This window comes from Saccharomycodes ludwigii, chromosome V (genome assembly GCF_020623625.1).
Source record: "Saccharomycodes ludwigii strain NBRC 1722 chromosome V, whole genome shotgun sequence".
Classification (NCBI taxonomy): domain Eukaryota; kingdom Fungi; phylum Ascomycota; class Saccharomycetes; order Saccharomycodales; family Saccharomycodaceae; genus Saccharomycodes; species Saccharomycodes ludwigii.
Window position 1 is genome coordinate 987,168 of NC_060204.1, and position 22,701 is coordinate 1,009,868.

At 31.5% G+C, this 22,701-nt stretch overlaps 6 protein-coding genes and 1 non-coding gene across 7 annotated transcripts; 5 read left to right on the forward strand and 2 right to left on the reverse strand.

The window, feature by feature from the left end:
• Positions 1–60: 60 nt before the first annotated feature.
• On the forward strand, positions 61–4,086 carry IKI3 (Elongator subunit IKI3; the record flags this gene model as incomplete). The annotated part of the gene is made up of 1 exon (XM_046079013.1): positions 61–4,086. The coding sequence occupies one exon, from the start codon at positions 61–63 to the stop codon at positions 4,084–4,086; it is 4,026 nt and encodes a 1,341-aa protein (XP_045933858.1).
• Positions 4,087–4,228: 142 nt separating this feature from the next.
• On the reverse strand, positions 4,229–4,915 carry RAD59 (Rad59p; the record flags this gene model as incomplete). The annotated part of the gene is made up of 1 exon (XM_046081466.1): positions 4,229–4,915. The coding sequence occupies one exon, from the start codon at positions 4,913–4,915 to the stop codon at positions 4,229–4,231; it is 687 nt and encodes a 228-aa protein (XP_045933859.1).
• A 597-nt stretch (positions 4,916–5,512) lies between these two features.
• Positions 5,513–10,870, forward strand: USO1 (Uso1p; the record flags this gene model as incomplete). The annotated part of the gene is made up of 1 exon (XM_046079012.1): positions 5,513–10,870. The coding sequence occupies one exon, from the start codon at positions 5,513–5,515 to the stop codon at positions 10,868–10,870; it is 5,358 nt and encodes a 1,785-aa protein (XP_045933860.1).
• An 86-nt stretch (positions 10,871–10,956) lies between these two features.
• SMC6 (DNA repair protein SMC6) lies at positions 10,957–14,280 on the reverse strand (the record flags this gene model as incomplete). The annotated part of the gene is made up of 1 exon (XM_046079011.1): positions 10,957–14,280. One exon carries the CDS (start codon positions 14,278–14,280, stop codon positions 10,957–10,959), a length of 3,324 nt encoding a protein of 1,107 aa, XP_045933861.1.
• A 1,217-nt stretch (positions 14,281–15,497) lies between these two features.
• On the forward strand, positions 15,498–15,589 carry SCDLUD_004244. The gene is given in 2 exon segments: positions 15,498–15,535; positions 15,553–15,589. It is a non-coding gene; the product is annotated as a tRNA-Lys (tRNA).
• A 1,356-nt stretch (positions 15,590–16,945) lies between these two features.
• Positions 16,946–18,958, forward strand: SCDLUD_004245 (uridine permease; the record flags this gene model as incomplete). Its single annotated transcript, XM_046079010.1, has 1 exon — positions 16,946–18,958. The coding sequence occupies one exon, from the start codon at positions 16,946–16,948 to the stop codon at positions 18,956–18,958; it is 2,013 nt and encodes a 670-aa protein (XP_045933862.1).
• A 761-nt stretch (positions 18,959–19,719) lies between these two features.
• On the forward strand, positions 19,720–22,635 carry VAC14 (Vac14p; the record flags this gene model as incomplete). Its single annotated transcript, XM_046079009.1, has 1 exon — positions 19,720–22,635. The coding sequence occupies one exon, from the start codon at positions 19,720–19,722 to the stop codon at positions 22,633–22,635; it is 2,916 nt and encodes a 971-aa protein (XP_045933863.1).
• Positions 22,636–22,701: the final 66 nt, after the last annotated feature.

A 22,701-nucleotide genomic window follows, 5' to 3' on the forward strand; every position in this document is an offset into this window, starting at 1 on the left:
AATAATAATAATAAAAAGTACAAAAAAAAAAACTTTCCTCAAAGTCTTTAGCATTACAGTATGCGCAATCTCTTCATTTTAAACAAGGGTGGCTTTCAACCTCAAGGCATAACCCATGATAATTTAAGTGTTTTGGAAAGCTCTTTTGATACCATAACAGATAGCATCACTGTTGTATTAGGTTCTTTGGATATTGGTGTTATTGAAGTCCAGAAGTTTGCAAAAGATGGTACAAACACTATCCTAGCTAGTTTTAATCTAGAAACATTTGACGATGAAATAATTAGCTTTATTAATTTTGCAGATTCAAACAAATTAGTATTCATTTTCGGTAAGGGCGATATAATTACAGCAACTTATGACCCATATACTATGGACTATCAAGATACAGTTGTAGAGATTGTTGGTTCCATTGATAATGGCATAAAACAAGCCCAATGGTCCTACGATGAAGAAACTCTAGTTTTGGTCAGTAAAGAAAATAAAGTTATTTTGTTGAGCAGGGACTTTAGTCCAATAAACGAAGTTGTGTTAGATACACAAGATTTGAAAAAGTCAAAACATATTTCTGTAGGTTGGGGTAAAAAGGAGACTCAGTTCAGGGGGAAAGGGGCACGTGCTATGGAAAGAGAAGCTTTGAAAAGCTTGAAAGCTGGTGGCTTAATTGGTAATAAAATTAGAGATCCAACAATGCCATATATGGTTGACAAAGGTATGATTACTGACTTTGACAGACAGACAGGTCAAAACGTGGAAATTTCTTGGAGAGGCGATTGTGAATATTTTGCTGTTTCTACCGTTGATATTGTCGTTGATCCAGATGATGAAACCAAAACAATTGAAAGAAGAGCATTAAGAATTTATACAAGAGGCGGAGAGTTAGATGCTGCTTCCGAACCTGTTGATGGAATGGAGCAACATTTAGCCTGGAAACCTCAAGGTTCCTTAATTGCATCTGTTCAAAGAAAAATGTTACCACAAGATTATATTGAAGAAGAAGGAGAACCTGAAAGTAACGAGAAGAGCTTATCTCTCATTTTTTTTGAAAGAAACGGGTTAAGACACGGTGAATTTGATACGAGATTACCATGGGATCAAAAAATTAAGAAATTATTATGGAATTGTAATAGTGAAATTTTATCCATTTGCTTAGAAGACAAAATTCAGTTTTGGACAACGAAAAACTATCATTGGTATTTGAAACAGGAAATTTATACACCTGAATGGAAATTTGCTAAATGGCACCCGGAAAAAGATTTCACATTAATGTATGCTGATTGCAATGGTATCAATGTTTTATCACTTGCCTACAAAATCACACATGGCCCAACAATAGCTCCAAATAATGATTATGGTACGGTTGCTGTAGTTGATGGCACCACAGTCAACATCACTCCCTTCGCCATAGCCAACGTTCCACCTCCAATTTATTTTAGAGATTTTGAAGTCAAAGATAATATTGTAGACGTGGCTATCAGTTTATCAAATGAAATATATGCCGTTTTAACTTCATCTGGTATTGTTATAGGCAAAGTGGAAAGTATGAATTCTATGCAAAAGAATGGCGAACATCCAAGTATTGTTTGTGAGTTTTCTAGGGATAACTTCGCTTCTGATATTGACATTTTACGTCAAATCGCTTTTGTCGAGGATAATATGCTTGGTGTTTTATTAGATTCAAACAATTTGTCCCACATTGCTTTAATAGACTTGAACAACTTGGAATCCCCATCTTTATCAAGCGTTGTCGAGACTTTTGGGAAAGTTTTATTATTAAAAACCTCCTTTGACTACAAAAGCTTGGTTTATGAAGCTAACGATTGTACCGTTTCCGAATTAAATACAACTACAGGCCAGATTACTGAAATTACCAAGTTTCCACAAATAGTGATTGATTTGAGATTTAAAAATATTAGTTCAGACGAGAATACTATGGAATACAGAGATACCGATGGGTTAGTTGCGTTTGGACTAGCTGCCAATGGTAAATTATATGCAAACGATGTACTCTTGACCTCTGCTGTAACTTCTATGGAAATCACTGATAAATTATTACTATTTACCACTGCTCAGCATAATCTACAGTTTGTGCATTTAAACACTGCTAATTTCAAACCTTTACCGGTGGTGGATGAAAATGTTTCTGATGAAAGGGTTCGTTCTATCGAAAGGGGTTCCATCTTGGTTTCTGTCATCCCATCCAAATCAGCTGTTGTTTTACAGGCTCCACGAGGTAACGTTGAAACCATATATCCTAGGATCATGGTTTTATCAGGCGTTCGTCAAGATATTTTGCACAAAAATTATAAATCTGCGTTTATCACATGTCGTACTCATAGAATCAATTTAGATATACTACACGATTACGACACTGCATTGTTTTATGACAATTTAGAACATTTTATTAATGACATTGGTAGGGTTGATTATTTGGATTTGTTTATATCTTGTTTATGCGAAGAGGATGTTGCCCAAACCAAATACAAAGAAACAATTAATTCTGTTCAAGATGCCAGCTTCGGCGTTGTTCCCGCTCCTCCAACGGAAATGGAATTGTACATCAAAAACAAATTTTTCGATTCCAGTAAATCTAAAGTGAACAAAATTTGTAAAGCGATGCTAGAAGTTTTTTTGAGTAAAAAAGAATATATGACTAAATATTTGCAGCCAATAATAACAGCTTATGCATGCCAAAAACCACCTGACTTGAAAAGTGCTTTAGCACTAATTGAAGATATATCAGATGAACAAGAAAAAGATTCCATGGTTACGTACATTTGTTTCTTACAAGATGTTAATGTAGTTTATAAGGTGGCGTTATCACTATATGATGTTGGCTTATCTTTAGCAATTGCACAAAAATCACAACTAGACCCTAAAGAGTATTTACCATTTTTACAAACTTTGCAAGATGCTACTGAGCCACGTAGAAAATTCATGATCGATGACCACTTGGAAAACTACGATTTGGCTCTAACTCATTTGGTCAGTGTTGAAGCTGATGAAAAGGTGGCGTCCGAGGAGGTTATTGATTACATCCAGGTTCACGAGTTATTTAAATTTGCTCTTGGTTTATTTCGTCACAATGAAGCTAAGCAAAACCAAATTTACTCCATTTATGCCGATAAATTGGTGGCCACCCAACAATATGCTGAAGCAGCTATTATCTATGAAATGTTAGATAAATTTCACGATAGTATGGATGCTTTTGTTTCTGGAAAAAGATGGAAGGAGGCGTTGTCGATTGCAGTTACACATTTCCCCAAAGACGTGAAGGATATTGCCGAGAGCTTGGTTACCGCATTAAACTATGAACATAAATATGGGGAATCTGCCCAAATTGAATTAAAATACTTGAAGAATATAAAGGAATCAGTTAGATTATTTTGCAAATCTTATAATTTCGATGAATCCATTTTAGTTTGCTGTACTGAAAATCGTAAAGAACTAATTGAAGAACTTGTAGACCCTGGTTTGGATGAAGCCTTTGGGATAATCGCAGAATTATTGGCCGATTGTAAGGGTCAAGTAAACTCTCAATTGAAGAGATTGAGAGAATTACGTGAAAAGAAATCACAGGACCCATATGCGTTTTATGGCCAGGAGGGTGATCAGGCAGATGATGTTTCCATTGCACCATCGGAAACATCTACCAAGGAATCTTTTTTCACCAGATATACTGGAAAAACTGGTGGAACCGCCAAAACAGGTGTTTCCAGGCGTACAGCCAAGAACAAACGTCGTGAAGAACGTAAACGTGCCCGTGGGAAGAAAGGTACTATTTATGAAGAAGAATATTTGATTAGATCCATTGGTAGATTGGTAGAAAGGGTAACACAAACAGAACAGGATGCCATTAAAACAATTGAAGGATTATTAAGACGACACAAGATTGAACAGGCTTATCAAATCCAAAAGAATTTTATAGAAGTCTTGGACTTGTTGAGAGCTAATATTACTGAAATTTACAATCTTGATGAAAAAGACAGAGAAAGAATTGATGAAAACGGAGAGGTTTATCATATTCCTGAAATACCCGTCCCTGAAATCAAAGAATTTCCTAAATTATGTGCTATCGACTTTTAAATAGCATATTATTTCACCCTTATTTACTTATTTATTTTTGATATTGTATATAATTAACCTTAACCCTTTCATTTACTTTACTCTATTCTTTTATCAGAAAAAAAAAAAAAAAAAAAAAAAAAAACAAACAAACAAAAATGCATCATCTCGAGACCGTACCATAGAGCCCATCTTTGTAAAACTTTGATTTGATTTTAATTTCGTGCTCATCAAGTAAATTCTTAAAATTTAGAAATGCCCATTTCAATCCGTTTGAGACAGACTCTTTTTTGGCTTTGGCTAATGCTAAACCTTTACTAGACATGGTTCCTGTGCCAAATCCTATCGAGTCTGTTTTTGTGCCATCTTTTAATGTTACTATAATCTTGGATTCTGCAAAAACTGTTATCATAACTTGATCTTCGTTAGCACAATCGTTAATGGTAGATTCTTGTCCCATTATTTTATTTGTGTGAGATACTTTATCTTTAGAGTTGATAGTTGAATTATTGTCATTTGAAGGATTGGCTACTTTTATATCGGTAATTGAAAATGAAACAATTTCCGAGGACCATCCATTAAAACCAAATGATTCATTAGCAAATTGTAAAATGAGATGCGTAGGTACCAGCTTGGACAAATTTTGTCTTCCAAATTTATTCATATTATATAATTTGTAGGTATATTTTTCAATTTTAGATTGGAGTATCGAAATTCTTTTTAGGGACCAGTCACTAGCTGGTCTATTGAGCCATGTATCTACAAAATCAAATTCTTTTAATCCCATAGACGATATATTACAGGAATATTTTGTTGATTTGTACGAAATATTATGGTTATATGAGCTCATTGAATTTTTTTTTTTTTTTTTTTTTTTTATTTTTTTTTTAATCTTTTTCCTTTTTCTTTTTGAATATATATATATATATTACTAGCTAGTTCCTTGAGGGCAGTACAACTTCATTTTCCAACTTTAATTAGAAGAAACTAAAAAAGAAACATAGACAAAACAATTATTAAAGTGTGTTATAGATGTAGTTCTGATATTGAATAAAATATGAGTTATTAACATTGGTAATTTATATAGTAACCGGGTTACCAAATAAATAAATAAATAATAATAAAAAAAAAAAGAATTTTTCCTATCTTTTTTTGGAATCAAGTAAATATTAAATCTATCCATCTTTTCTGCTTCGTTGTTTTATTCCAGGTTCTTTCATAATGAGAATATACGAATCTTTCTCACACTCCCCCATTTTTTTTTTTTTTTTTTTTATTACGACAATCTCTTATAAAACAATCAACCACTCAATTCAAATACAATCATAATATTCAATTGAATCAATTGAGAATAAAGATAGAAATTACTTACTGGGAAAAACAAATAATAATAATAATAATAATAATAAGCTTTTCCAAACAAATAAACTAATAGATAACAAACTAAATGGACATTATTCAAGGGTTCATTCAACCGCCCAAACAACAAACAGCAGATGACACAATTCCTACTCTCTGTGATGCTGTAGAGAATTCAACTTTAATTAGTGATAGGAGATCTGCAGTTCTTGGATTGAAATCATTTAGTAGACAGTATAGAGAAACAGTAATTGCATCTGGGTTAAAACCATTAATCAATACATTGAAAAAAGACTATGAAGACTTAGACACCTCTAGAGCCATACTTGAAACATTATTAATTTTGTTCATTAGAGGTGAAGGTAATCAGGATTTGACAAGAGATTGGGTCTCTACACAGTCTCGTTTACAAAATGGTAAATACCCCTCACCATTAGTTATGAAACAAGAAATTCAAACAGTGGACCAATTTTCTTTATGGATCGCCGATGCATTATTACAGAGCCCGGAAGTTGTCAAAATAATTTTTTATTTAATGGATTCTAGTAATTTCCATGTGAAATTGTACACCATCCAAATTTTAGAAGCTTTGGTAGCAACTAGACCTTTGAGAACAAGAGAAACGATCATTGCTGTGCCTACAGCTATTTCACAACTAGTATTTTTATTAAATGATCCAATGGATGCCGTTAGAGATGAAGCTATTTTATTATTAATGTCTGTTGTTAATGATAACACTCATATTCAAAGTTTAGTTGCTTTCGAAAACATTTTTGAAAGATTATTCACTATAATTTCGGACGAAGGTGGGTTGAGAGGTAGCATTGTTGTCAATGATTCTTTAGCTTTAATCAGTAATATTTTAAAATACAATAATTCGAACCAGACATTGTTTTTCGAAAGTGGCAATGTCCCTCAATTAGCACAATTATTAAGCGAACCTTTAGAACAGGGTGAAAAATTTTATTGGAATGATCAAAGAATTTCTAATGTTAACACCACCTTAGATATAGTTAGGACTCTTGTAGTTCCAGGCAATTCCTCGACCCCCTCACATCAAAAACAACTTTTTGATTTTAACATATTGATGATTATTTCAAGCTTAGCCTTTTATTTGAAGACACCCAAGGAAGTTCGACCAAATGCATTAATAACAGCCTCTGATATTATAAGAGACAATGAATCTTTACAATATGAATTTAGTAAAATAGACGTCCCATATATTGACCCCAGTATGCCTATTAGCGCCAAAAATTTAAAAGATGGAATTGAAATCTATCCAAGCACAAAAGTCTTATTGTCCTGGGCTTTAAACATTAATTCTGTTCATTTTTTTGAAATTAGAGTTTCATCACTAGATTTCTTAAAGGCTTATTTGGGTGGGAGTTTGGAAATTCAGAAAAGCTTTGTACAAAGTCAAATCCAAGAATATCAAGAGGGTATTGCTGAATCTGATAAAAGCTTTAATATGTTTCAAACTTTGCTAGAGTATAATCCTGATTTGAATTTAAACCCTTACAAACTATTTTTCAGTGTCGAATTATTGATATACTTGTTTCATGATGATGAAACTGGAGAATTGAAGAGAATTTCAAGATCAATTAACTCTGGATCTTCTGAAGATTCGGAAAATATGACGTCTATTCAATCGTTGTGCGAATTATTTTTAACATATCTATCTTTAAGGGACATTCGTATTTCCTTGTCGTATTTATCCCTATTAGCGTACTGGATTTTTGCAGATTTCCAAGCGGACAATGATTTTCTTTTTTCCAAAGCTAATGTAAACCAGTTTATCAGTTTGTCGACACAAAGCGATGATGGTAACATTTTAATAAAATGTATGATTATTATGCTGTTGGGTATTTCTTACGAGTTTTGTACCAAGGATTCCTTTATTCCAAGGGCAGAATACCACGATACTTTACTGAAAATGATTGGTTTGGACAATTATAGGTTTAGGGTAAAGCAATTTGTTGATAACACTTTATTTGTGGAAGCAGCAGAGATAAACTTTTATTCACCAGGATACGACGAGACTGGATTACCTAAGATTTTTTTTAGTCCGTTATTTGTTGATTTGATTAAAAAAAACTTTTATCAAATCCAAACCGCTTTAAATCGTGACCCAACAGTTGAGCCTAAAGAAAAGTTATCCTTCAAAGTTTTCGAACAGACTCAGTCAGAATGCGCCAAACTTGAAAAAGAATTGAATGATTCTAATACAAAGAATGGAAGAGAGATTGACGATTTGAAAAATAGTTTAACCATCCTAACTAAAGATTACGATGAATTATCTGAAAATTTTAATTCTTTGACTACAGAAAGGAAAAATTTGGACAATGAAATGTTAAGAGTTAAAACTGAATTGGATAAAACCCTAATTAATTTGAGAGAAATTACAAGTGAAAAAAATGCTTTGATGAACAATAAATTGAAAAATGAAAAACAAAAGGAAAATTTGGATAAGTTGTTAATTTCTAAAGGTCAAGAACTGGAAAAAATGCAAAAAGAACTAACTACGGTCAAAAGTGAAAAAAGTAAAGCAGATGATGGCATTAATAAGATGAATCGGGAATTGATGAAATTAACTAAATCCAGCCAAGCTTTAAAGGATGAAATTGAAGAATTGAAAGCGACAAATGAAAAGTTGAAAAAAAATTATCAAAAAGAGATTGAATCTTTGAACAAAAAAATAACTGGAAAGGAATCTGACTTTGACCTAGAAAAGAGGAAAGTTGCTGAATTGCAAAATAAACTTTCCCGTGCTGAAATGGAAAAGAATACCTTACAAAGGGAATTGGATGACTTAAGACCTAGATTTAAAAGTAATGATGAATTAGTTTCGAAGTTGACTGAGAAATTAAAGTCCTTAGCACTAAATACTAAAACAATCTCTGCGGAAAAAGAATCTTTATTACAACAATTAAAATCTTTTGAGAATACCAAAAATGAACAACTTGTGGAATTACAAACAAAATACGATAATTTAGAATTAGAAAAGAACGATTTAGAAAATGAAAGAAATGATTTATTGAGCAGTATTGATTCATTCGAGGAGGAAATCAAGGTTAAAACTAACCAGTTGAAAGATAAGGATACCGAATTAAACACATCAAGGTTAAACAATGAAATGGAGATTTCTAAATTAAAGGAGGGCCTAGCTACCGAATCTAATAAAATTGAAAAAAATAAATCTCTTTACGAGAATTCTATTAAAGAATTGGAGGAAAAGCTGGCTAGTAAGGAACAAGAAATGGAGAATTCTTTATCTCAGCTTAAAGATACAAAATGCGAATGCGATAACTTGACGATTGAATTAAAAAAAATAAGTTCTGAACAGAAAAGGGTAGCTGGAGAATTAGAGGAAAAAAGAGCAGAATTAGATGACTTAACTACAAATTTGGAGTCTAAAGAAGAAAATTTGAAAGAGTCTACTAAAAAGTACCAAGAACTTCAAACTACTCTAGATTTACAAAATAAAGATTATGAATTAAAATTAAGTGGAGCAACTCAAAAATTAACGGAGAAAAGTGATGAATTAAATGTAATTATTGAAAATAAGGTCACCTTGGAAAAGATTTTGGATGAAACTAAAGCAAAATTTGTCGAGTCTGATAAAGGCAATAAAAGTGAAATTACCAAATTGAAAGAGATTATAAATGTGTTACAAGCCAAAAATGAAACTATTTCTAAGGAAAAGACAGATGTCGAATCGAAATTACAAGAATCTAAAAAATCTGTTTCTGATCAGTTACCTATTCTCAAACAATTAGAAGAGGAAAATTTCGAACTTAAGAGAAATTTAGAATCGATGAAAAATGAAAATATTGCTCATGAAAAATCAAACAAAGGAAACGAAAAACTTCTTTCTGACTTGCGAGCCACTCTCGATTCTTTAAAAGAGGAAAAATCACAAGTTGAGGGCAAATTAAATCAAGTGCAAACGGATTTAGAAAAGAATAAACAGGAAATGCAACTTTTGGAAAAAAAGTCGGTGAAACTAGAAGAAGATTTAGCTGGGTTAAATGAAGAGAATAATACGATAAAAAAAGAAGCTGAAAAGAGGAAAGAAGAAATGAAGGAACATATTTCTAAGCTAGCTGTTTTAAAAGATGAAAACTCTAAGCATCAGCAGCTACTAAAAGACCATGAATCAAATATGGAAAAATTTAAAGAAGAGAACACCAACTTAGTTACCGAGAAGGAATCGTTAGCGAAGAAAATGTCTGAAGAAGTTATGAATTTGGAAGAGAAGGTAAAAAAATTGCAACAAGATTTGAAAGCTAAATCACAATCCTTTGAGAAGGAAAGAAAACTATTGAATGAAGGGTCTAACTCAATAACCCAGGAATATTCTGAAAAAATAACTAAATTGGAAGAACAAATTGCCAAAATGGAATTTGAACAAGCTGACAAAAACGGAAAAGTGGAACAGGATAAGGTGAACTTGGAAGAATGTATCAAGGAAAAAGAAAAGGAGCTTGAAGAGTTTAAAAGTAAATTATCTCAAATGACTACTAATGCTGATAACTTGGAAAAGGAGTTGACTGCTGCCAAAGTTGAAAACAGCTCAATTAACCTTAAAAACCAAGAAAAATGGGAGGAGTTAACTAAAAAATTCTTAATGAAGAAAGACGATTTGGAAAAGAAAATTATTGAAACAAAAGAATTAGAAACCCAATTAAAATCAAGTCAAAACTTACATTTAAAAATGGAAGATGAATTGAAATTGCTCAAGGAAGAGAAACTAGTTTTGGATGCAAACTTAAAACGTTTAGAAGAGGATAATAAGGAAAAAATTTTGAATTTTGAAACTAAATTTGAACAATGTGAAAAAAATTTAGACTCCACTACCAAAAAAATACAATCTACTGAGAAAGAACTTGAAGAATTAAGGGAAAAGTTTAATACGAAAAGCGAAGAGAGTGCCAATTTGCAAACTGAATTAGAATCAACAAAAAAAGAACTGGAACGTATGAAGATGTTGTCCAGTGAATTGGAATGTTTTAAAACCAAGGTTTCCAAGAAAGAAGCTGAGATCAAAGAGATTTCCTTGGATAGAGAAAGGTATAAAGCATCGGAATTAACTTTGGAAGATCAAAATGGAAAATTAAAACAACAGCTTGAAGAGTTAAAAACAGAACTTACAAAACAAAAAGAATTAACTAAAAGTATTAAGGAAGAAAATGCTAAAAAGGAGGCTGAATTTCAAGGCGAAATTAACAAAATTAACGTTGAATTACAGTCTTGGAAAGAAAAAAAAGTTACTGATAGAACAGAACTTGATGAGTTGATGTTATTAGTTGACGACTTGGATGAAACAAATAAGATTTATAAGGAAAAATTGAAAGCATTAGGCCAAGAGTTTTCTAGTGACGAAGAAGTTGACGATGAAGACTATAGTAACGATGAAGACTATAGTAACGATGAAGAGACAAAATAATAATATAATTTAATTTTATGCTTAAGGGAAAAATAAAAACTTGTATAAATTATAAAATAAATAGATAAACACCAATAAATTTAAATCTAATTTTTATCATAAAAAGTTGAGTTATTGTGCCTTTGTGGATCTGGCATTTTATGAATACGGATATCATCAGAATTACCATTCAAGTTAGCAATCTTGCCAATATCTTGTGGTGTGATAATGATTGTTTGAGTCCTATTATCAGATGACAATTTTTCCATGATTAATTTAGTACCAATTGTTCTGTTAACCTGATCCATGAAAACATCAAACTCATCCAAAGCAATAATTCTTGAGCGCATAGGTTTCCAAGTTGCCAACAATAAAGAAATTTGAGAAAATGATTTTTCACCACCAGATAACGAATCAACGTTTCTTGCACTTTCATCATTTGGTGTTTTTACCATCATGTTTAATGTTTCAGTAGAAAAATCAAAAACTAGTCCACCAGTAAAATTTCTGAAACGTAGAGAAGCTTTGAAATCTGTGTCTGCAGCTAAACAAGTATCTTTTTTAGCATATTCTAATGCGTCGGTTCTTCTAGCAACCGATTTTGATAACAAATCGATTGCATTTCTAATATCCTTAATCTTGTTACTAGCTTCTTGAAACATGGATTTGGCTTCATCGTAAAACTGCAAAACCTCTTCTTGAGACATACCAATTGATTTTTCCGCATCTCTAATTTGCTTATCAATTCTAGATAGTTCAAACTCCACATCAGTATTGGTGTTTGGAACATCATCAGTAAAAGCCTGATCTCTTGTACAATATTCTGCCGCTGCTGTGGCGGTTTGGGTGATATATGATTCTGCCTTTTTTGTATCATTTAAAAGTTCGCCTTTTTTTTGACAGTAAACAGCTCTTTTTTCTTTGTAGCGACTTATTTTATCTATAATAGTGTCTACATAACCTTGTTTATCGTTAATTTCTTGTCTAATAGTATTGTATTCTTCTTGTGCAGTTGTCAATGCTTCTTTAGCCTCTACGTAATCACGCTTTAGTGGCTCATTAGCTTCTGTTAATTTCAAAATTTCGGTATCCAAGTAGGTTACAGCCTGTTCAGCAACTGCTATCGAACGTTCTTGTGTTTCCAAATCTGCTTTAGATCTTTCTAGTTCATTTGTATCAACTACTCTTTCTAGATCTACTTCCAAAGCTGTAGCTTTATTTTTCAAAGCGGTAGCTTCATCGTTCAATTTTTTCATTTCTCTTTTATGTTCTCTAATTTTTTGAGCACAGTTTTCAATCTTCACATCAAACTTATTAGCTAAATCACCAAGTCTTTTCTTGTCCTCTTCAATCAATTCTCTGAAATACGAAGCTTCACCATTTGTAGTGGAAGTTCTCATGGCCAACGGCCTTTGTGAATAATAAATTGTATCTATTTTAAAAGCATTATAGACGTTTATAGAAGAAACCAAACCTGATTTGTGGTCCCTAATGGAAAGGACCTGCCTTACATTAGACGGATGGTCTTCTAGAAAAGATTTAGCTTTATTTCTGTCAGAAATTAAAACAACGGTTTCAATTTTGTTCATGTCCACAAAAGTGCATTCAATGGACTTTTCGCTAAAGCTCAAAGCATCAGCAATAGTAGGATATTCAGAAACGGCTTTGCCATCAGAATAGTCAAATATATCCATTTTCCGAGTGATAATACCTATATTTACCTTATTTCTTCTTGAAATATCGTTCAACAATCTTCTATCATCCTGATTAGAAACGACAAAAGATTTTAAAGTAGAGTCTAAAAGTTTCTGGATAGGCCTAGCCCAATCTCTTTGAAAACTCTCTTTGATAGTAACATGCAGGCCCAAGGGGCCAATCGGTTTTTGTTTAAATTTGCCCTGTTGGTTAAGCTTTTCAATGTCAGCTAGAACCCTATGCATGTTGTTATCAAATGCACTGATTAAATTATTATTACCAGAGGCAATTTTTTTCAATTGTCTTTGGTTTTCGTTTATTGATTGAAGTAAAGTTTCCTTTTCTCTTTGTTTGTTTTCTTGAAGTTGGATTTTATTGTCGTTAAATTCCCCAATTTCGACAGAATATTTATTCATCAATTCGTCAATACCCCTTTGGGTATTTCTAATTTTTTCAAGTTCATTGTGTACGGTTTGTTGTTTTTCATCCGTATTTTTTTGTAATTGTTCTTCTAAAGATTTAATAGTGGACTTTAATGTAGAAGCTAAGTTTTTATGGCTAGTTATAGTTTTGGTAGTCTCAATTTTTTCTCTATTTTTAGATTCAATTTCGCTCAAGGCTTCTGAAAGCTTCAATTTAGTTTCGGTAAATATTTCTTGCCTTGAGGCCATAACATCATAATGTGGTTGTAATTGTTTGGAAAGATCTTCTAAATCAACTTTTAATCTTGTCATATTATAAGTCAGATTATTTTCCTTTTGCTCCATAGACATGATTTTTTCGTTACATTTACTAGAAAGAGATTGCAACTCGTTTAAGTGCTTTTCGTTTTCGACAACATTTAGCCAATAAATCTTACCTTGTAATATCCTTTTTCGTTCATTTAAAGTAGCACTTGAGTTTATCGTACTTAACAGGGCTTGAGCTTCTTTATATTCTTTGTACAATTCTTTGACATTCTGGTTATGCAAATGAATGGTGGCTTCAACTGACTTAATAGTACTTATAGTGGTACGTAAATTATTGGCGGTTTCTTCTAACAAAGTACCTCTCATGAAATGGCTATATTTATCACGAGGAGTACTTGCAGTTAAAAAAGATCTAGCAGCATCCTGAGATAAAAAGCACATTGGATTCATGATGGGAATGCTAAAATAATCAACAATTTCATCTAATTCGCGTTTTTTACTTGAAACTTCCCTACCATTTTCGGTTTTTAATTTATATTGGTTTGAACTACTATCTCTTTTAAAAGTCCTTTCAATTATTATAGAGTTACCGTAAATATCTTGTCTAAAACCTCCCAAACCTTCATTGCTTAGAACAATGATAATTTTACATGTATTACAATCGGCTTTAATTAGATCTTTTAGACTTGTTCCACGATTAGTGGTTGTAGCTTTAGCGCCCAGGCAAACGGTGATGGCAGTTAGTATGGCACTTTTACCACTACCATTATTACCAATGATAAAATTTAGACGTGGACCAAATTCTAACTCGAAATTTTCATGACACATGAAATTCTTCAAAATGACTTTTTTGATATACCCTGGTGGAGTAAATGTTTTAGGATCATTGACAGAATCTTGCGCAGCACTTTCATATTGAGTCATGGCAAACTCATACCGCTTTTTAACTCTTTTATTTGGCAGTTGATTTGCTTCGTCTTCAACGGCGGCCAAAGACTGGACTGTTTTATTAAGCTCATTAACTTCATCGATGGATCTTTTTGGCATTGTTGATGTATTTCGATGTGGATGTGAAAAAGAAAAAGAAAAGGAAAAAGAAAAGGGAAATAATAGCTTTAAAAAGACTGTTAGATTTAGCTCATATATTATAATAATATGATCACGAGTGTTTCAATAAAATTGATCTGATGTGACAAGAAAGTTTATAAAAAATGGAAGAAATTGGTTGAAAATAAACCGAAGTTTTATATATGATAGAATTACGTGTTTCGTGTTTTGTCTAAAGAGAAAGCGAAAAAAAATTTTTTTTTTTTTTATTTTTTTATTTCATGTTATTTTATTAAACATGGACTACTATTTATAAGCAAAAGTGCTTCAAGTAGTTTCTATATTCTTGCTAGTTATAATCCATTTTGTCCTGTTTTCTTCTCCATCTACATCATTGTGTATGTGTATAATGGTTTCGTGCTAGGGATAAATTTTGTGTTATATGATAGATGAAATATATGTTAGGAAAAAGTTAGTAAACCAACTTGATACTTCGTTGCTTGTGTTATATATTTTAAATTACTAATTAGCTTTTAAATAAACCATTTCTTTATAGATAATTTATTTTTACTCTATTCTATCTGTCATTTATCTGTCATTTATCTGTCATTTATCTGTTAAAAGTGTTTTCTTCTTGTGATGCTTTTCATGTTTTCCGGAATTCAATGTTTTCGGGAATTCCATGCTTCCGTAAGTTCATATTTTCTATACAAAATATGATGAATATTGTTGTACTTAATAAGGCTCTTAAAAATCGGGTAGTATCGTAAGCGTAACTCAGGATTAGTCGTAATAATTACGGGTTCGGATTATGGTAATTAATTTCTTGTTCTATTTCGGTCTTTACATATAATAATAATATATAATAAAGATTTATTTAAAACTATAACTTAAATACTTTTGATGAATAACTTGATAATAAATCATCTCTTTATATATGATTTATTTTCACATTTATATTTGACGTTCATATTAATCTTTTCCAACATTTCGTTGTTGTTCCTTAGGCGGCATCTTGGTTACGGTGTTTTCCTGTAAAAGTGATTTCCATTACGGAGACTTCCTATTAAGGTAATTTCCATTGCGGAGACTTCCTATTAAGGTAATTTCCATTACGGAGACTTCCTATTAAGGTAATTTCCATTACGGAGATTTCCTGTATGTTGGTTGTAATATATGTTTACTTGGTTTCATATTACGACAGGTAGTGGAACTCGTCCTTGTTAACTCAGTTGGTAGAGTGTTCGGCTTTTAAGCTATGAGATTGCAAGGAACCGAAATGTCAGGGGTTCGAGCCCCCTATGAGGAGTTCTTTTTTTTTTTGATAGTATTTTTGCTGTTTAGTTTGAACTTTGAAGTAAAATTTACAAAAGGACTTACGATACTTAATGTCTATGTAGGAATTAGAAAGAAAAAAAAATAAGAAAAAAAAAATAAAAAATAAAAAAAATTCTTTTGATTTGAAATTGCTATTGTTTTATCGTATCCACGATTGGAAAATGATAAAAGAAAAGAAGACAGACAATAACCGGCGGAATCATACGTTTTTTTTCCCATTCTATTTTACATTTCGATTATGCTAAAAGAATTTTATTTGTAGCTAGCCTTTGCTTTAATAGCGACAAATAAATATATTTTTTTAAATGTTTAAAGACAAGTAAGACATTTTATGACTTTGGTAGATAATTAAAAAAAAAAAATTGTTTGTATACGTCAAAATGTATTAATAATAACAATAATCTATTTTTATAGACAAAGTCTTTAATTTCTTGACGTCGTTTATAATGTATCATATCGCCACTAGTAATATAATCGACCCACTTTTATTTTTCTTAGGATCTTGAATAAAAAATATGTCCTTAGGAAAAAAAAAAAAAAAAAGAAAAGAAAAGAGAAAAAAAGATAAAAAAAAAATAGAAAGATAGATTTGATAAAAACAAAAAGTTAGAGATGTCCGTCTTAAATATATGGAATTAGCTTCGATTTTTTTTTCCCCCTCTGAAGATTTTAAATAGTTGTCCTATCTATAGTTTATTTTATACTAATCAAAATTTTTTATAAAGCTTTGTTTCTATTGATAATTTTATTAAACTCAACTGTGCTATCGAGCAATATTTTCATACTAGCCTTTATAAAAAAAAAAAGAGAAAAAGAAAAAATGTCCTGATAATTGAAATTACTCTGAAGCAGATGGCTTATATCCACACATACGTATATTTTTTTCAGAGTGAATAAAAAAAGCCTTTGGAAACCTACGTAGAAAATGTAAAAAATGTCCTAAATATTTTAATTTTTTTTTTATCAGACAACAAAATAGTTCTTATTCAAAAAAAAAAAAAAAAAAAAAAAAGAAAAGATAACATAACATAACTAGGTACAAAGAGATATTTTGTGCTATGTGAAACTAATAATTTTTCATTTTAATTCTAAATTCAAGCCAAGTTATATATAAAGAAGACAAAAACAGTTGGAAATTTTTTTTTTTTTAAAATCGGAATAAAAGGTTATACAATGTATTTTATTTCAAACAATAAATTTTGTCTATAATAATACTAACACCAACAACCAAATAGAATCGATAGATTTGTGTCACCTCATCAGGACAAAAAAAAAAAAAAGAAATATTTAAAAAAAAAAATTAAAAAAAAAATTTTTTTTTTTATCAATGACGTTGCTAAAATCTTTAAAATCTCATCACCCCAGTGATTCCGATATAGAGTCTGCCTTTGATCCTTTTAATCACCCTTTTGTAGGCGATAATATCGACCAGCAGTTAGCGGATAAGAAAATCGAAGAGGTTGAAATTAAAAATACTGTTTCTACTCCCTCTACCTATAAAGAAAACAAAATTAAAAATTTTTTTGAAAAGCTAATTGACTTTTTGGAAGTCAAACAACATCATAACGACACTGCTAATAATTGTAAGGCTGAAAGTGTTGTTGAAAGTTTTTTGTATAACGACGATTTAGCTCCAGTTGAAAAAGGAAGACGTGTATGGGGTTGGAAACAATATGTTTTCTTTTGGATTAGTGGTTCCTTCAACGTTAACACATGGCAAATTTCTTCCACAGGGATACAAATGGGATTGAATTGGTGGTGTACTTGGATCTGTATTTGGATTGGTTATATCTGTGTTGCCGTTTTTGTTGTCTTAGGTTCAAGAATTGGTAATTTCTATCATATTGCTTTCCCTATTTCTTCAAGAATATCATTTGGGGTTTACTTTTCTCTATGGATTGTTTTGAATCGTGTAGTCATGGCTGTTGTTTGGTTCAGTACAATGAATTATATTGGTAGTCAATGTGTTCAATTAATGCTAATGTCTATTTTTGGTACTGACTTACAAACGAGAATCAAAAATACCATTTATGGTCAAAACATTACCACTTTTGAATTCATGTGTTATATGTTATTTTGGGGTGGTGAATTAATCTTTTTATGGTGGCAACCACATCAATTGCGTTATTTGTTTACATTCAAGTCGGTTATCACACCATTTGCTGCTTTTGCTTTCTTAATTTGGAGTTTGAAAAAGGCAAATGGTCACGTAGCTATGGGTTCTTTAACTGAAGTTCATCCTACCGGTGCTATTTTAGGCTGGAATTTTGTTAGAAGTATAATGAGTGCCATGGATAATTTCTCTACCCTAATTTTAAATGCTCCTGATTTTTCAAGATATGCTAGAACGCCCAAATCTTCAATTTACTCACAAATGTTTATTTTACCCTTGATGTACTCTATTATTTCTATTATCGGTATTTTGGTTACTGCTTCTGCATACACATTATATGGTGTTAATTATTGGTCTCCTTTAGATGTTTTGGGGAGATTTTTAGAGCATCAATCCAAAGGTGATCGCGGTGGTGTTTTTTTGATTTCTTTTGCATTTGCCATTGCTCAATTGGGTACTAACATTGCATCCAATTCTATTAGTGCAGGTACGGATATGACCGCCTTATTTCCTAAATTCATTAATATCAGAAGAGGATCCTATATATGTGCTGCTTTATCATTAGCTATTTGTCCTTGGAATTTAATGGCGTCGTCTTCCAAATTCACAACAGCTTTGGCCGCATATGCAGTATTTTTAAGTTCCATCGCAGGCGTTATTGCTGCTGATTACTATGTTGTCAGAAAAGGTTATATCAAATTAGTCCATTGCTATTCGAATAAAAAGGATTCGCTGTATATGTATGGAAATAAGTATGGTACTAATTGGAGAGCCGTCGTTGCCTACATTTTGGGTATTGTTCCAAATTTCCCTGGGTTTATTGGTAGTCTTGGTCCTACAGTTCCAATTGGTGCCATGAGGGTTTATTATTTGAATTATTTTGTTGGATATCTAACCAGTTTTTTGATTTATTGTATTTTGTGCTATTATTTCCCCTTCAATGGTATGCCTAAAGGTGTAAAATTTTTTGATAGAACTAAATTTTTTGAAAGGTGGGTTGAAGTGGAAGATTTTGCACAAAGAAGAAAATTATATATTGAGGAAGGTATCGATGATGATGACGAATTTGAAGATGCTGATGATAATGTTGCTAAAACTTCTGGTGTTGAAGTTATGAATGGTAATGGTGAGTTTGAAGATACCACGAAAAAAACAGGATTTTTTGCCAAAATTATTAAAATAAGTAGCAACACCTCCTCTTCAAGTAATTCTCAAACTGGAGAATAAATTGTTACGGATAAAAAATGAGGAGTTCAAAGGGGGGAAAAATTTAATTATTGGAGCTCACTTATGGGGTTTTATTTTGTCTAGCGCACACCTTCATATATTTGACTCTGATTTTGCTTTTGACGTTAATTTTATTTTTATTTGAATAATATATTTTTAATTTCAACTGTATAGACTTGTTATTTTTATTATTTTTTATTATTATTAATTTTTTTTTTTTTATTTTTATTTTTATTTTTATTTTTATGTATTATTTTATTTCATTCATTAATTAGTTATGCGTAGTATTTATGTTTTAGGTGTTTTTATATATATATATATATATACGTTATATGTGTGTCTATTTATTTTTGTATTAATGCTGGTCATTAATTTATTTTAATTTATTTTAATTGATAACATTTTTTGTCACTTTTTTTTTTTTCTTAATAATAACATTTACTGACACGAATGTTTTTAGCAATACAATCACTGGCATTTAAAATGAGTTTTTTACATTTAAATAAAAAAAAAAAAAAAAAATTATTATTTTTGGAATCCAAAATGACGGATTTCGGACAAAACATTTTGTGAATCATTTTTATTATTATTTTTTTTTTTTTTTTTATATATGTATATATTTTTTTGATTTAAAACTACGTATCAAAAGATTTTATATTTTAAAATAACAACAATTATAAACAACATCCAATTAAATTAAACTACCTATCTTTAACGACGACACAAAGGGAGAAAAAAAAAATTCACGCATATATACATATATGGATAAAGCTATATTAAAAGGGCTTTGTGATAAGCTATACGAAAAACGTAAAAATGCCGCTTTAGAATTAGAGAAGGCTATCAAGAAATCCATTGACGAACATAATACTGAAAAAATAGAAATTGTAATCAATGAATTATCAGATCCAGACTATCCTTTATCTGTAGAAAAATCTGTTGCAAGAATTGCTAGATTAATGGGGTTAGCGGCAGTCTCGATAGCACTTGGCCCTATTAACTTACCAAGTTATTTATCCCACATTATACCATCTGTTCTTATTTGTTTTGCTGACCAAAATGATCAAGTAAGATTTTACGCATGTGAGAGTCTGTACAACATTTCCAAAATTGCCAAAGGTGAAATCTTAGTTTATTTTAATGAAATATTTGATATTTTGTGCAAGATAACTTCAGACCAGGTTTCTTCAGTAAAAGGTGCAGCAAGTTTATTGGATAAGCTAATCAAAGATATTGTCAGTGAATTTGCATCTAGCTATGTTAGTGTAGTAAACAATGATCCTAAAGATCTACCACCAGCAACAAAGATAAATTCACTCACTGGCGACGTCTTACAAGAGCGTTATGAACAAGACCCTAAAAATAATTTGGCATTTTCTTTGCCTCATTTTATTCCACTACTAGAAGAGAGAATATATGCCAACAATCCAAATACTAGAATGTTTTTAGTTTCCTGGTTACAAGTTATTTCAGATTCACCCGATTTAGAATTGATATCATATTTACCCTCCTATTTGGGAGGCTTATTTACATTTTTGGGAGATTCTCATAGAGATATTAGGGTAGTTACTGCAAATTTATTAAACCAAATATTGCAAGAAATTAAAAGAGTCTGCGAAATTAAAGCTTTACTGAAGGCCAATTTGAAACAGCAGCCTCAAAAACAGCCAACAAATAGATTACCTAGCGATGACATTGCCAACAAGAAGATCATTGAAGGACCCTTGATAAGTGAGAGAAAGAAAACTTTAATGAATGCTTTTGAGCAACTGTCTATGGGTGATTTAGATGGCACTAAATCTAATGCTACTATTGGCACTACTAATAATGGCACTGCCGTTACTGGTGCTAATACCATTGGCGCCACTACTGCTACCAATACTACTAATAATAGCAGTAACGGTAATAATAGCAATACTATAAGTTCTTCAGGAATAAATAAGAGTGAAAGTGTTAATACCACAACAACTTCTGCTGCCTTATCACAGAATAATGAAAAACACGACGACGGCATAGAGCAACAACAAGTACAGACAAGTGATCTGAATTCTGCCACACTATCTATAGGAAATATAAGAAATGGCGAAGAATATGTTCCCGGCCAAGACATTCATTTAGATTTTCCAAAAATTATAACTGTGCTAATCAATAGTCTAAATTCATCTGAACCTGATGTTCAAATAGTAGTTTTAAAGTGGCTAGAGATAATTTTGGAATTATCACCAAGGGATTTTTTACAGTGCTTATCAAGATTGTTGGCCTTATTGTTAAAGCATCTGAGCGATTCAAACAAAAATATCAGCGAAAGTGCTGCTAGAGTAAACTATAAGTTAATGGATCTAACTAGTAAATTTGACTACAAAAGCTCCAAAAATTATTCATCAATGGTCAATAACTTGTCTTTAAATTTCAGAGAGGGGAATGCCACTACAAAAGTTGCCTGCTTGGACTGGTTAATATTCATTTACAGAAAAATGTCAGATGACCAACTACTGGATCACAACGATAGCATTTTTTATACACTTTTAAAATCGCTATCCGATGAAGACAATAGGGTTGTTTCAAAATCCTTGGAATTATTAAGCATTATGTGTAGCAATGGTAACAATGAACAATATTTCCAAAATTTTCTGGTTAAAGTTCTAGATCTCTTAAAAAACGAGTTTGGTATGTTAAAAACTAGGACAAATTTTATATTAAGGCAATTGTGTGCAAAGCTTTCTGCCGAACCTGTGTATAAGATTACCTCACAATTATTGGACAAACGTAGCAAAGATGATTTACCCTTTGTACGTATGATGATTCAAATCATGAGCACAGATTTAATTGTTGCTCCTGAGCTAGGACCTTTAAGAAAAAAATTGAAAAGGAATGAAGATTGGTCTTTCTTTAGTATAATTTTCAAATGTTGGTGCCATAATCCCTCATCTTTATTGAACCTATGCCTAATTTCCGGAAATTATGAATTGGCCTACAACGTTCTTCAACAATTTGTGGAAAACGATTTAATTTCTGTAAATAATTTATTACAGTTGGATATATTGGTTCAATTTTTAGAGTCACCTGTTTTTGCGAGTTTGAGGTTGCATTTATTGGAATATGAACAGTATCCGTACTTGTACAAGTCTTTATATGCCATATTAATGATATTACCACAATCAAAAGCTTTTCATACTCTAAACACAAGACTAAACAGTATAACTAAACTAATTTCGATTACAGAATCATCATCTTTATCGTTAAACAAACGCAATCTATCCCAGTCCCATTTCCCACGACACGAATCCAGCGCCAGTTCAACGCAGTCATTATCTGCATGCTCTAGCAAATCATTGATACAAAATTCTTTCCAACTTTTTGATTTATTAGATTACTTCAAAACTGTCTGTGCAGAAGACTCACAAACACTGGAAAATGGAACTTGTAACAATGGTAGCGATTCTAAAACCAATAATGAATATAACAGAATGGATTCAATACATACTGTTTGCGAGCCTGACACACAGACAACTGATGAAATTGCTACTCCTAAGTTAAGTAAGAGCACCTTTGAAACAACAAATCCAGCAGATATCTTAAACCAGCATTTAACCAATTTAGCACCTACAACTGCCGTTGAAGATGATTCTGTATCTGTAATATACAGACCGCCACCAAGCTCCAAGCAAGATTTGTAAGTAAGTAAATAAACGAATAACTACAAACGCATACGTTGTCAATTATTATCGTATACATTATATATA